At 36.0% G+C, this 15,986-nt stretch overlaps 1 protein-coding gene across 3 annotated transcripts in view; it reads left to right on the top strand.

Moving 5' to 3' along the window:
• PTPN4 (protein tyrosine phosphatase non-receptor type 4) overlaps positions 1-15,986 on the top strand; it is a 177,737-nt gene that overhangs the window by 76,814 nt on the left and 84,937 nt on the right. For all 3 annotated transcript variants that reach the window (XM_077755303.1, XM_077755302.1, XM_077755304.1), the window contains one exon: positions 10,848-10,936. In XM_077755303.1, the coding sequence (XP_077611429.1) occupies positions 10,848-10,936 (89 nt within the window). The remainder of the gene's footprint in view (positions 1-10,847; positions 10,937-15,986) is intronic.

The following is a 15,986-nucleotide window of genomic DNA, read 5'->3' as shown; positions in this document are numbered from 1 at the left end:
GATTTTGAATATATGTACCTTGGTTTATGTTGGTTACACAGACATATATATACATATGTATAGGTATGTATGTACAATTTTGAGTTGCCCATATAGAATTTGTACATTTTATTTATTTTTTAAATGTAATGTTTTTATTTGAGAGAGAGAGAGAGCATGAGCAGGGAGAGGGGCAGAGGGGCAAGAGAGAGAGAGAATCCTCATCAGTTTCCATGCTCAGCTCAGACCCTGAACACAGGGCTCTATTGCATGACCCTGGGATCATGATCTCAGAGGAAATTAAGAGCCAGATGCTCAACCGACTGTGCCACCCACATGCCCCTGAACATTTTAATATATGTACATTATACTCAATTTTCTTTAAATAGGTAATATATCAGATAGTAATAGATGCTGTGGAGGAAAATTACCTGAGAAAGGGGATTGAGACAGACAAAAGTGTGGTATCAGAGAAGCCCTCACTGAGAAGATAAATAGATTTGAGAGTCTTATGCAGATATGTATCTAGGGGAGAGGAGACATTAACGAAGCCATGAAATAAGTTGCTTGGAAATTCAAGGACCAGCAGAGACCAGTATGGCTGGTGCAGTGTAAGCTAGGAAGGAGAGTATTGATTAGTTTAAGGTGGACTAAAGTTTTATGAGACATTTTAAACATTACAGCTTTTAATTCTAAGCAAGACCATTTGACAGTTTGAGCAGATAAAAGACTTGGTGTGATTTACATTTTGCAAAGATAACAATGGCTGCCATTTTGAGTGTATTCTATAAAGCACTGAGAGTCCAGCTAGACTCTTACCATGATCAAGGTGACAAATAACGGTGGTGGTGAAAAGTAATCAGATTCTGTATATATTTTGAATATGGAGGTGACAGCATTTACTGATGCATTAGCTGTAGGATGTGAGAAAAAAAGTATTCGGGAATGATTCCCGAGTTTTTCGTCTGAATTAGCTAGACAGATGGTGTAACTATTTAGGAAGTTGGGAAAGACCAGAGAGAAGCAGGTGTGGCAGAGTGGGTCAGGAATTAGGCTCACAACAGTCAAATTTTAGAAGACTTTCACAGATCCATAGGAAGAAGGGTAGGCAATTCAATGTACAGAACTGAGTTCAGAGGAGAGGTCTGGACTAAAGATGGGCATCTGGGAATTGTCAGCTCGTAGTTAGTATTTAAAGCCATGGAATGAGAGCACTCAGGGAGAAATGTAGCAAATACTGAAGAGAAAGGTCCTCAGAGCTGGAACACTTCAGAGATTAGAGAGGTGAGAAAGAACCAGGAGGAAGCAACCATTTAGATAGAAAGAAAGCCTTTCTTTCAGACACATGTGTGTCTTTGAAGACAGGCAGATTTCAGATGTTCAGCTATGTCAGATGAGAAGTGGATTAGAAATGTGGGAGTCATCAGTGACGTAAGAACAGGGTCACATTTTGATGGTCAGAGGCTGGTTACAGAGTATGCAAGAAGGAATGTGCGGACACTCATTTTGAGAGATTTTGCCAATCAGGACACAAGTAATAGTAACAGCACCTAATAGCATTTTACTAAGTATTCAACACCTTCATAAGACTGTATGTATATTAATCTCATTTAATCCTTACATTATCCCAGTGAGGTAAGAGTATTATCATCTCCACTTCACAGACGACAAAAGTGAGACACAGAGATACTATTTAGCCATATGATATCTATTTCTGTACTGAAGATCCAGTTTATAGCTTCTTCTAAAACATTGTTTTTAACTTGCATGCATTTGAAAACTTTTTGACAGTTTGATTAGAATAATCAAATAATTTAAAAATCTAATCTCTTAAAACAGAAAAGAACTTCTTCTGTCAGAGTGGAGCTGTATATATGACTTCATCTGTATCATCCTAGAGTATTCAGATCACCCAGGGACTTTCTGTAATTCTCCTGTGTGCTTTCACTCATCACGACTTGTCTGAACATAGCTTATGTGTGTTTGTATGTGTGTGTGTGTGTTTGTATCAGGCATCTTTATGAAGTACCAGTAGATAACTACCTGTATTCATTTTCACTGAATATTTGAGTTTACATACACTGTTAAGCCTGTGTAAGGCACACAAACTTATTTTTGAATTAGTGAATTTATATTATGCCTAACTACATTAAAAACATATAAACATAAATATTTTAATCATATATGGGGGAAACATGAAGCTAAGGTTAAAAGAGAATAATTTCAACATACATTACAGAAAACTTTAATACCCATATTTTATTCATAATTTTCTTATTTTATATTCATATTCCACATTTATTCCAAGGATTAATTCTTTTATAGACATGTAATTAGACATGGGAAAAAGAGATGAGCACTTAACAGGAAAAATACAAATGATTTATATTGTGAAAAATTGCTCACTTTTTCTAATCCTCTGAAATAGAATCATGAGGGGCACCTGGCTGGCTCAGTCAGTAGAACATGTGACTCTTAATATTGAGGTCAATAGTTCAAGCCTCACATTGGGTATAGAGATGATTAAAAAATAATAATAAATAAACTTTAAAAAATAAAATATAACCATGAAAATGACAAGGAGATACCAATTTCATTAAGTTTGCAAAAATTCAAAGGATTAAAAATACCCATTATTGGTGAGAGTATGCAAAGTGGACATTTCAAAACATTGTTGAAGTATAACTTGGTATAACCCTTTTGGAGTGCAAATATTCATATAATCTTTGATCATTTCCATTTCTCAGATTCTATCCTGTAGAACATTTATATAAGTGTTTTAAATAATATGTTCAAGGATTTTTATTACAACACTTTGTTAATAATAAAAAATTAGATACACTCTGAATGAACAGAAATAGTTAAGAAAATTGTGATAAATTGGTATTTTGGAATAATATGCAGCAGGTAATGATATACAGAATAATATATCGTAGCTTTTGTTAAAGAAATTATATAATGTATATTTATATTTTTTATAAACATAAAGATCTAGAAGAGTACACACTAAAATATTAATAGTGGCTATCCCTGATGATGAGGCAGAGAAGGTGAGGGACGCTGTTTGACTTGTTGATATTTCTATATTTGTTTGAAATATTTTAATAGAAATAATTAAGATAATTTTAATAGCTACTGTACACCACTTAAAATTAATGTTTCTCCCACCCATAGTACTATAAAATTTTAGTGGGATCGACTTACTTTACTTTTAACCTGTAACAGTAGACAGGCTGGAATATTAAGGAGGCTTAGCTGTGCCGTTTGTGTTTAGGACAGCAGTCTCCAAAGAAAAGGAGGGAAGACCACTACACATAATGAAATGATCGGTTGAGGTATGGGTGGAAAATTTTAGAACATATGTTTATATTCATCCTAAATCTTAACCTTTTACATTGTCCTTTTTTAACCGATTATACGATGAAACAGATATACAGCTGTGTCCTGTATCTTGGTGAACACTGGCAGCGGCCCCCAGGTCAAGAGGTAGATGTTAGCCACCCGTTCCAGAAACCCTCCTTGTGCCCTGTGCCAACAAAAGCCCCTTCCTACGTTGTATTTTTTTATGGTTTTATCACCCAACTGTACCTTCCTAGATACTACAACTTGGTCTTGCTTTTTGTTTGTTTTAACTAGATAACTTTAAATCTGTTAATCTCTCCTTTGCTAAAATTTTCATGTTAAAGAACTGGGACATTTCACCTTTAATTTCTCATGGTCTGGACTGTACTGATCATGTACTTATGGTGTAACTCAACATGTTCTGCTGTTCTGTGTATTACTTGTAGATTGGCAGCTTGATTAACAGGGATGTTCAGAGTCAGGATGGATCCTTTTTTGTGTGATTTTTATCAGGAGGTATGTAATGCCTGGTTTTCACTCCTGTTTTTAATGTTAGCAGCCTTTGAGGTTCAGTGTCTGGATTCATTAATTCACTGGAGGCTGCAAAATAGAAGTGTCTTAAGTGTTAATTCTTAAGTCTTTTGTTTTTATTTGTTTACTGGAATTTTTTTTTTATGTTTATTTTTGAGAAAGAGAGACAGAGCACGAACAGGGGAGGGGCAGAGAGAGCAGGAGACACAGAATCAGAAGCAGGCTTCTTCTGCTTCTGTCTGTGCTGACAGCCTAGATCCTGACATGGGGCTCAAACTCACAAAAGCCATGAGATCATGACCTGAGCCAAAGTTGGATGCTTAACCGACTGGGCCACCCATTAGAAGAATTTTAATTACATAAATTACACATGTGGCTTGCCCTGTATTTCCATTGGACATCTCTGGTCTTGCAGCTCTGTCCAAAGGAACTCCCTGAAATGCAGAAAATGTGGTAGACCTGTGCTGTCACTCAAAAAGTGGTTAGTGTGATTGAGGAAATGAAGTTTTAATTTTATGTCAGTTTAATAAATTTCCATTTAAATAGTTGCATGCATTTTGTGCCTACTCTCTTGAACATGCATGTCAAGAGGGCTGGGATCTGGTTAGAGTGGGGTCTGGAGTTCTTTCCCTCCCCGGGTGAGAAACTTGTTCATGTGGGCTAATGAATTTTCACAGAGAAGATGTGCTCCAGGGGCACCTGGGTGGCTTAGTCTGGTGCTTAAGCATCAGACTTCACCTCAGGTCATGATCTGGTTTATGGGTTCAAGCCCCGTATTGGGCTCTGTGCTGACAGCTCAGAGCCTGGGGCCTACTCTGGATTCTGTGTGCTTTTCCCCGACTCGTGCTCTCTCAAAAATGAATAAATGTTAAAAACAACTTTTTAATTAAAAAAATTTTAAATGCACCAACCCTTAAAATAAAAAAAGAAAATGGACTCGATCTAGACTTTGGATTGATTCATTAGAGAAACACAAAGAAGGCATGAGAACTGCATTAAAGAAATACGTAATTATGGGTACAAAGAACATCATGGAACTGGCTTGATGAGAAAGTTTTTTCTAGTTAGAAGGGGAAGATAAAGTGGGATGGGATGGTTGTCGAAAGGCCTTCAGTGCCAAGCTAAACAGTTAAGACCTCTTACTACTGGTGATGGAGATCCGTTCAATTAACATTTAACAAACGAATACAGTTGACCCTTGTACAACAACTGGGGTTAGGGGCGCCAACCCTTATCCCCAAGTACAGTCCAAAATCTTCATGTAGTTTCTGATTCCCCAAAAACTTAACTACTGATAGACAACTGTTGACCCAAAGCCTTACTGATAACCTAGTTGATTAACACATGTTTTGTATATGTATTGTATACTATATTCTTACAATAAACTAGAGAAAAAATGTTACTAAGAAAATCATCAGGAATTAAAAATACATTTACAGGACTCTACTGTATTGATAAGTGTACGTCATCTATTTCCAAGATGAGTGGTCTGTCAGTACCTACATCAGTATGGATATAAAACTCTGTAGATATTAAATATATTACTGACTCTAGACATCAAAAATGAAAAGTTAATGTGAAAAAGAAATTCATATTTGTTTTCAGGAGTAAGAATTCATATGTTGATAATGAACAAGTAGCAATGTGAATGCTTTTTGGTAGCCTAGCTATATACTTAATAAATTAATCATTATAAAATATTTATGGCATATAATATTGCAGTCCTAGTCCTGATACAGTATTGGAAACATTGTTAATTTTTTAAAAAACTACTAACCTGTGATGATAGTCTGATATGCAGTTTCTCCAATTATGAGAGAAAGAAAGAAAGGCATACTGCACAATAATGTAATTCTTTGAAAACAAAATTATAAAATATTAAGAAAACTAACACATTATTAATTTTATATTAAATAACCCTGACCTCATTCCTGTGTAAGGATAGCCCATCCACTTCCATGAGTCTTGCACATGATGTTCTCCAGGCAAATACTCAGACATTGCTGCTGCTGCTGCTGGCACAGAAATGTTTCATATGGTTCTTCTCATACAGTCAAATTTCTGCACAAAGATAACCCACACACAGACAGCAGATAAGTTTATAAACTGAATGGTGTGGCGATTATTAACAATCCAGTAAGTGGTAGATTGTCATAGGGTCTTCAGCCTTGTCATCTTCATGGTGAGTCGACCCTGGAGGAAGAGGAAGAAATGGGGTTGGTCTTAACTATCTCAGAGATGAGCAGAGGTGTAAGAAGTGGGAAAGGTAGAAGGGTGTAGGCAAGAGAGGTAGGCACACTCGGTGTAACTTTATGGAAGTGCATTGTAGTTTTACCTGACTTTGCTTTTTCATTTCTCTAAAAAAGTTTCTGTATGGTTACCAATTTCTCCACTGTCTGTTTTAGTTTCAGTGCTCCTATCATAGAAGGGACCATGTTGTGTTTAAAAAAAAAAAAAAAGTCAAAAGCAGTCTTAAATAATCAAGAACTCTTCTGCTAGATTGTGAAATAACAGTTCATTTGCTACATTGCTTTTTCTACTCCTTCCTCATCATCTAGCAGTGATTTTGGAAGCACTCACCTCTGTCAAGTCCTCTTCTGTTAATCCTTTTGTGTGGTGCCCTTGAATTTCTTGATAGGTCCACATAATGAAACCTTTCACCCTCCCATCTTTTTGTCATATCTGTAATTTGTCTCATGATTTTCTTGACTGGCTCTGTCATAAATCCTGTAAAGTTATGCACAACATCTGGACACAGTTTTCTCCAGCAGGAATTTATTTATTTATTTATTTATTTATTATATGGCTTTCATGGTCTTTTCTGTAATAACAATGGCATCCTCAAGATCCTTCCAGACTTGCATGATGTTCTCTTTATCAGGGTTCCTTCCCATACCATGGACAACTCTTTCCATAGAGACTATATGTAATGAGCCTTGAAGGGCCTCATGACCGCCTNNTGATGTTCTGTTGGGTTTCTCTGCCAAAGTATTGACATATCTTTCCATAGAATGCCATGTGTAATGAACCTTAAGCATCCTTATGACCCCCCCGATCTAGAGGCTGAATTAGATATGTTGTATTTGGGGACAAGTAAAATACTTTCACATCGTTGGTGTTGAACTCATGGAATTCTGGATGGCCAGGGACATTGTCCAATATCAAAAGAACTTCAAAAGGCAGTTCCTTATAGGCAAACTACTTCTGGAATTCAGGCATAAAGCATTAATGGAACCAATCCAGAAAAAGAGTTCTCATTATCCAGGCCTTCTGGTAAAAGCAAAAGACTGGCAGATGGTGGTCATTTTTTCCCTTCAGAGGTGGAGGTTTAGCAGTTTTGGATGAGGGCAGTCCTGATCATAAACTCAATTGCATTTGCACAAAGCCGAGTTCACCCAGCCTTTCCTGCTTTAAGTCCACGGGCTTGCTTCTTTGCCTTACTAATAAATGTCCTTTATGGCATTTTCTTCCCCAGAATACAGCACTTTTACCTGCATTGAAAACATGTTCAAGCAAATACCCTTTCTCCTCAGTGATTCTCTGAATGGCACCTTGGAACAGGCCTCCTGCCTCTTGTTCGGCAGAGGCTGCTTTTCTGTTTCCTTGCCATTTTTTAAGTCAAACGTCTTTCTAAAATCAGACCATCCTTTTCCGGCATTAAATCCTTCAGGTTTAGTTCCTACACCTTTTTGCTTTAAGTTGTCATATAATGACTCCGCTTTTTCTCACATTATAATAGAATTTGTAGATATAGGCATCCCTTTCTTACAGTGGTCCAGTGCCCACATAAAATCTGCATTTTCAATATTAGATGAAAGGGCACAACATTCTGAACAAAGTACCAGATTTCTGTGCATGCTAGTGTAGTTACAGCAATGGCTTCATGATTTTCCTTTTCATTGTTTACAACAGTCCTCATGCTGGATTTGTTTATCTTGATAGCAGGGAGCCACAGGGGAGACCTCAGTCTCTGCTACATATTAAGCAATTCAGCTTTTTCTTGTAGTGTCATGATTTCCTTGGCTTCTTGCGAACACTTCCAGCAATCACTAAATAGCACTTTTTACGGGTCCCATGATGTTACTGGAAGTTTATGGTATTACACTAAACACATTGAAAACTAAGCATGAACTGTGACAAATCGCTTTTGCTGCTACATGCAATTTATTGGAGAGACCCAGCTTCACAGGTGGAGATGGTTAGTGTCATACCATATGTTAAGCCCATACTTGGCAACACTTGAGCTTACCGCAACAGCAGCAGGAGGCGGCTATGGAATTATTACAGTAATACAGTGTGTACTTTGGTAAATGTTGTGCAGTTATGATTTCATACAGCATCTTATATTTGTTTACCTTTCTCTTGATGCCTTGTATGGTCTGTTAAGTGTGCAGAAGTTTTGACAAATCCTAAATTTTAATAGTATTTTTGTGTGTTTCGGGGTGCCTGGGTGGCTCAGTTGGTTAAGTGTCTGACATTGATTTTGGTCAGGTCATGATCTCCTGGTTCTAAGAGCTTGAGCCTCATGAGGACAATGCAGAGCCTGCTTGGGATTCTCTTTCTCTTCAACCCCTTCCCCACATGCGTATGCACCCTCTCTTTCTCTCTCTCAAGTTAAATAAACTTAAAATACATGTATATATATGTATATATATAATTGTGTATATTTTATGGTAACATGATAAAACAGACTAGGATCTACATATATTTTATGCAGTCATAGCATACCTAACTTAAATTTTGTTTTACTATTTCTAGGCTACAGGATTTGTCTGCAAGTTTTCTGAAATTGTTGCAAGTCTCCAAAGTTTTTTCAAATATATTTATTGAGAAAAGTCTGCATATAAGTGGACCCACACAGTTCAAACCTGTGTTGTTCATGGGTTAACTCTAGAAGGCACTTTTCTACACGTAGGAACCCAGTGTGGGAAAACAAAGGCCCTGTACTTTGCTACTTGAGTTCTACTGAAGATGCGTAAAAAAATAAACAGGTTAAATAAGATAATTCATAGTATAATATTAGATAGTAGTAAGTGATAAAAAAAGCAAAGAGACTTTAAAATAAGGTGGTTATCGTGCATTTTTCTGTACGTTGGAATTAATAGCATTGGTGTCCATTAAGGTTATAACACTTTTTCTTTTTATCTTGCTCACTTCTGGATCACCTTGGGAATTGCCACTTCAAGTCTAGACAGCTATAATTTAAGAATTTGAGTTCCTAGATATCCTGAACATGTTTTCCTTTTTTTATTTAAGCATGTTTTTCTGCCAGCATAGCAGCTTGATAGATACATGTATTTGTTGAGTTTGGTATCTCTGTTTAGTGGTATTGGTTCTTCTCTAGTGCTTAGTAATTCTTGGTTGTGTACTTCCTTTTGTATTTGTGATTCTTAGGTCACTTGCTTGTCAGTGTTCTCCTGCTTCAGTTGATGGTGGAGGAGGGAAGGAAAATATTGCCATGAAATACATGCCTATAGTTTGCCTTTCTCTGTTTGAGGTTCTCCATCCATTCTGAGGATCACTTTAATTTCTGTCCCCAGTATCCACACTCCCACACACGGAATTTTAGATAAGCTGCACATATTTCCATGTCCCGTAATTCAATCCATATGGGACAGGATTCTAGAGTTGGTAGGAGCTAATTACCTTAGCTGTGTTCTACCTGATCATCCTGACAGTAATTTGAGGGCTCCCTGTATTTCCTGTATCTGTTGTCTGTGAAATTGTATCCATTGACTATACCTTCTTTCTGCCTCCATATAGAACTTTCTTTACTCTGTTTAATTCAGGCTTTGGTCTTCTATATTTTTTTCCTCCTAAAATCTGATTTTATCCTCTTAAAGTCTTTACAAATTTCTCAAAATGTCTGGCACATTGATTATATACCTTCAAGTGGATTGTTTTTTATATATCTTCTGTTGTATCAGACTGGAAGCAGAAGAAGGATTAGGAGCATGTATTAAGTCTGCCATCTTGGTCCAAACTTCTGATATTTTTTAAAAACTGATTTAAGGCTCATAACAGTATACAATAATGCTGGTTATTGCTAAATAAATTGGTCATACAGTACGTAGTGTGTTACTTTGGCCATTTGTTATTTATTATCCTATCAAACAAGTTAGAAAGTTTTTTAATTTAATTAAGTTATTGAAACTACATTTTAAAGGATTTTTTTCCCTAGGGACACAGTTGTAAAATCTTGATTATAATTTCATGAGTTAGTTCTGTCTTCTGAGGATATGAACGGTGGGGGTAAGAGCATTGTTACTGTATTCGCTTGCCTGTAGAATGCTTTAAGTCAAGTAGCAAAACTATTTCAAGGTTGATTAGCATCTGGGAAAGTAATTTAATTCTACATTTTCTCAGTAGTACAGATTAGTTTTTCAAGTTGGATGAGTTAGCATGAAAACCCTTCCTTTCCTCAAAGCACAGTTGAAATTTTCTTCTCCGGAATCGTTCAAATTCTCCAACAGTTGTTTCCTACTCTACTGCCATGATTTTTTTTTTTTTGTATTATATTAGTTATAGGATTTATCATTGTATTAGAAATCTTGTTTTTTTTTATAGGTTACACTTCACTAAGCTCTGAATATGGATATTTTATTCACTTTTGCAATTCTAGCACTATATTTACACAGTGATTAAGTTAGAATAATTTTAGAAATGAATGAATAGATACTAATTCATCATTCTACAGGGTGAGAAGGACCTTTGATTCCATGTCTCAAAGAGTCAATTCCAGTTATAAACTCTGGGAAATCCTGAGATCATTTTTACTGTAGATTAATGAATTTTAATATTGTAACATTTAACTTTGAAGTATGTTCTTCATCTTCATGAGGTAAAAATTGCTGTATGGATTTGTAAATATTATGCAATTATGTGCTGCCTTTGAATATGTTATGTTGTGTTTTAAAAATCTTTATCCTGTTTTAAAAAATATATTTAACAAGAAAAGTCCAATATTTTAGATTTGTCATTTTCTTTTTTTGAAGGATCAAAGTAACAATGAAATTATGATTGGAGTGATGTCAGGAGGAATTCTGATTTATAAGAACAGGGTACGAATGAATATCTTTCCATGGTAAGAACTTCCATCAGTACTTTTTACCATTTTATGACCAAATATAATAAGTCATATTAAAGAAAATGGTTGTTGAAGTATATCAATGTTGTCATGCAACTTATCCTACTTGAAATCTACTAAGGAATATTAAAATAATTGAATTGTTTATTTTAAAACTTGTTTAGTCCAGACAGGACAATATTTATAAAGAATACTACTTTATGAGGTTTTCTCTTAGAGAATCTCTAAATTTGTACTATAGTATAATAACTAATATTCTCATGTTTACTTTGAGTCTTGCACCATGCTGATTGCTTTATTAATTTTTTAAAATATTTTTTTACATTTTTCTTTAATGTTTCATTTTCTTTTTTTGAGAGAGAGAGAGAAACAGAGTACGAGCAGGGAAGGGGCAGAGAGAGAGGGTGACATAGAATCCAAAGCAGGCTCTGGGCATGTAGCTGATAGCACAGAGCCCCATGCAGGGCTTGAACTCAAGAATGGTGAGATCATGACCTACGCCGAAGTCAGATGCTCAACTGACTGAGCCAGCCACCCAGCACCCCCCTTAAAGGTTTTATTTTTAAGTCATCTCTACACCCAGTGTGGGACTCGAACTCACAAACCTAAAATCAAGAGTTGCATGTTCTAAGGACTGAGCCAGCCAGACACCCACTCCATGATTGCTTTAAGTTACAGGATTTCCTCCAAGTGCATTCAGTGAGGTGGTGTTTTATCTGTTGGAGCACGGGTGCGGTTGCAGCATCTACGATCTGCTGTTACTTGGTTTAAGTTGGTACTAGGAAAGTATGGTGGCTCCATGGGGTTTAAAACTCATGTTTCTTCAGTTTTACTGCTCTCTTGCCCTTAGCGTGTCATCCTCATTGTCCAGGGTGACTCACCTACCATTGCTTCTGTGTCCCAGAGTGAGGAGCTAAGTAGCATCTGCCACTTCCCTTTAAGAGGATCACTTGAAAATCATAAAAATCACTTCAACCATATCTCTTATACGTTAAATGAGCAGCTCCTGTTTTTTAAAATAAATGCAGTGATTTTCTTTAGCAGAAGAAACAAATACAAAAGAAATACATTGTATTCATCTGTTTCTCTTTATATCTCCTTTTGAAAGATTTGGTCCTGATTTTTTACTGTGATTTTTATTTAATAGGTTTTGTAACTAATCACTTTAATAATACTTTAATAGAAATGTGCTAAATGACAGAAGCAGTTATTTTAGAAAATTGCCACAACTTTGTTTAAATAATAATGATAAATTTCCTAGATAGGTTACAAAAACACATGAACCATAAAATACAAAAATTGATGAAATAACATCTTGAAAATTAAATACTTTTGCTCTTAAAAGGAGACTCTAAAAGAAGATTAAAAAAAAAAAAGACATTGTCTATTGTAAAACATATATTTGATAAAGGACCTATCAAGAATATATAAAGAACTTTCAAAGCCCAATAGTAAGAAGACAATCTGATTAAAAAGAAAAGCAAAATATTTGATTACACATTTTGACCAAAGGAAATACACAGATGGCAGATAAGCACATGAAAAGATGTTCAGTCATCAGTGAAATGCAAGTTAAACCACAGTGAACTACTGCTTACACACAGGATAGCTCCACTTAAAAAAAATGACCTACCAAATGATGGCAAGAAGCAAAACTCCTTAAATCTCATACATTCCTGGTCAGAGTGCAAACGAGTGCACCAACTTTGGAAAATAGGTTGGCAGTTTCTTTAAAGTTAAACATAGATTTACAATATAATCCAGCATTTCTCTTCCTGGAAATTTCCCCAAGAGAAATGATAACCTAAGTTCATATAAAGAGTTTTACACTAATGTTCACAGCTATGTTATTTATAACAGCACAAAACAGAACTGCAGATGTCCATCAGTTGATGAAAGAGGATTTATATCCACAATCAGTACTGTTCAGCAATAAAAAGAAATGAGCTATTGATACCACTAAACCATATGGATGCCTTGGCCTGAAAACTCTATGCTAAGTATAAGAAGCCAAACACAAACATACTCTTTGTTTCTATTTATATGAAATTCTAGAAAACACAAATTATAGAGACAGTAGACCATTGGTTGCCAGGAACTGAAAATAGAAGGAGGCAGTTGACTGCTGAGGGACACAAGGGACATGTTTTGAGGTGATGGAAATGTTATATGATGATTTCAGTGGGTGGTAGTTACATAACTGGATATATTTGTCAAAACTCTTTGCATTGTTCACTGAAGTTGGTATATTTCATTGTACATGTAAACCACACTTCTGTAAAGCTCATTAAAGAAAACTATCATTTAGTGTTTCATCTCAAGTCTCATGGTTGCTATATAATTCAAACTGATATATTCAGAGGAGGATATAAAATAAAGACATGGCACTTGCCTATTAGTGGACACACAAGAATTAATTATATAATAACAGTAAGAAAATATGTAATTAAAAGCTTCATTGTCAGTTTTTATGATAGTGAAATTGTACACGTGCATCTTTGATTTTAATACATTTCTGATTTTACTAAAGACAATTTTAAAAAATATATTGCTTTGTATTTTATATTTTATATAAATGTCTAAATTTGAAAAAAATCTTCAGAGAATATGGGTTAAAATAATACAGTGAGAATCTAAACTTTTCTGTAGTTTCAGAACCTTATATTGTATACATATTCCTTTATTATTATTATTATTATAAGGATTCTAGAAGAGTTTTTTTGACACTGTTTTGGAAACGTAAAGGATACAGTCGCTCTAGGGAAATTTTTAATGGCTCTGTGATATTTGGGATGGTGTTTAAAGGATGAATAGAAATTTCCTCAGTGAAACAGAAAGTATGGAAGAGGTAGGTGTGAATTTATGGAATTCAGGTAGAGTGGCAAGCAGTTGCAGAGGCCGAATAGTATGAAACGGTGTGGCAAGTTGAGGAAATGATAAGCTATTTGGTTTGGTTTCTCTTTCAGTTGTCTAGACAGAAGTAAGGGAACAAAAATTTAGGAAAATATTGCTTAGAAGAGAAATTACATTCCAATTGTGAAGGATCCTACATATTTTGCTAAGGAGTTGACATATTATTTTGTTGGTAAATATGTTTAGAACTAGTTTAATATTGAGAAATAGAACTCACATTTCCAAGTCTTTTTTTCTTTCTTTTAAAATAAAATTTTTCATCTTTATTTATTTTTGAGAGAGAGAGGGAGAGAGAGAGACAGAGCGTGGGGGGGGGGTGGCAGAGAGGAAGACAGGAATCTGAAGCAGGCACCAGGCTCTGAGCTGTCAGCATAGACTCATGAATTTATGAATTATGAGGTCATGACCTGAGCTAAAGTTGGACTCTTAACCGACTGAGCCACGCAGGTGCCCCTTTTCTTTCTTTCTGTTTTTTGGTTTTTTTTTTTTAATGTTTGTTTATTTATTCTGAGGTGGGGAGGGGCAAAGAGAGAGGGAGAGAGAATCCCAACCAGGCTCTGTGCACTGTCAGCGTAGAGCCTGACATGAGGCTCCATCCCACAGTGAGATCATGACCAGAGATGAAATCAAGAGTTGGATGCTTAACCAACTGAGCCACCCAGGCACACCACATTTCCAAGTCTTTATCATACTACAAGTTAGGTCACACACAACAAACAGAAAAGATGTGAATGTTTAAGATACCGATTGGAAAGTATATACTGTTCATTTTAAATTTTATTTCCAAGAATTAAACTGAATAGGTGGGCTTTAAAGTTGTTAAAGCTATTACATCTGAATCTTCATGGAACATAAGGATTTTTTCTGATCCTGAGTACTTATGGCAGTACATACTACCACCAGTAGGACTCATTTAAAGATATTTATTTGACTAATTGTTGGAGACTGAGCAAAGACTGGCTTGAGAGATGAAAACTCCTGAACCCCAGACTTATAAAGATCCCCACACTTTCATGAGTTTTACTATCACCAGGCGTTCCACAAGGTTCCCGGGCTGAAGAGTGGAGAAAAATCCGCTTGTGTTTGGAGGGCATGGTGGGTTGAGCAGAGAAGTAACCATTATGCTCAGAGCTTTCTTTTCTCCTTAACAAAGGTCTGCCTCAAGGAAATCTATTTTACCAGTACTCAACCAACATGGATTTTACCAAAGCATAACCAAAGGGAGGAAAGGAAATACCTTTTCTAGCCCCCTCTGTATCTCTTGTCTCACCTAAGGAGAGGGTGAGCTGAAAAGCACTGGAAGTCAGGCCCAAGTAGCACAGACCACCAAACCACTGAGACCTAATTATGGGTTAAAGAACAATTCCTCCCTAACGCTCACTTTACTACTATATCAACAGAGTTCTTATTTGGTAACAGGGAATTACAACGTAAATAACTGCAAGACTCAGACTATTTAAGAAAGAGTCTCTAGGGAAACCAAAAGCCAACAGGGTAGACAAAAACAAGGGGACTAGAGGAAATAGCCTCAAACACTTACCTCACAGAATGTTCCTTTGAGGAAACTATAATTTGATTGATTTAGTTTCTGAAGGATTCATGCCTCAAGGCATTTTTGAAAACAGTAGAGCAATGTGTTGGTAATTAGGAGAGTTTTACAGCTTGGTGTGCTTATTGAAAGGATGGGATGACTGGTACCACCGTCCTCTGATGATTACTGTAGGCATATCAGGAGGCTGTGTGCCTTCCCGAAGAGTAGCAGCAGCAGCTTAGCCCTGGGAGTTGGCGGATATGGGTAGATTTCACAAAAGTAATGCAACAGATAACAAGCTGGGGGCAGGGTTGCATATATGGTTTTGAATTAGTGTTTCCTTTTTCTTTGGGTAAATATCCAATAGTGGAATTACTGGATCATATGGTATTTCTGTTTCTGATTTTTTGAGGAACTTCCCTGCTGTTTTCCTCAGTGACTGCACTAGCTTGCATTCCCACCAGCAGTGCACAGGGTTCCCTTTCTCCACATTCTCACCAACATTTATTTCTTGTCTTTTTGGTTTTGGTCATTCTAACAGATGTAAAGGGATATTGGGGCTTTGGTTTGTGTGTGTGAATATATATATATATATATATATAT

This window comes from Crocuta crocuta, unplaced genomic scaffold (assembly GCF_008692635.1).
Source record: "Crocuta crocuta isolate KB4526 unplaced genomic scaffold, BGI_CrCroc_1.0 scaffold548, whole genome shotgun sequence".
NCBI lineage: Eukaryota > Metazoa > Chordata > Mammalia > Carnivora > Hyaenidae > Crocuta > Crocuta crocuta.
The sequence above is the reverse complement of the archived record's forward strand: the minus strand, read 5'-3'. Positions and strand labels throughout refer to the sequence as shown.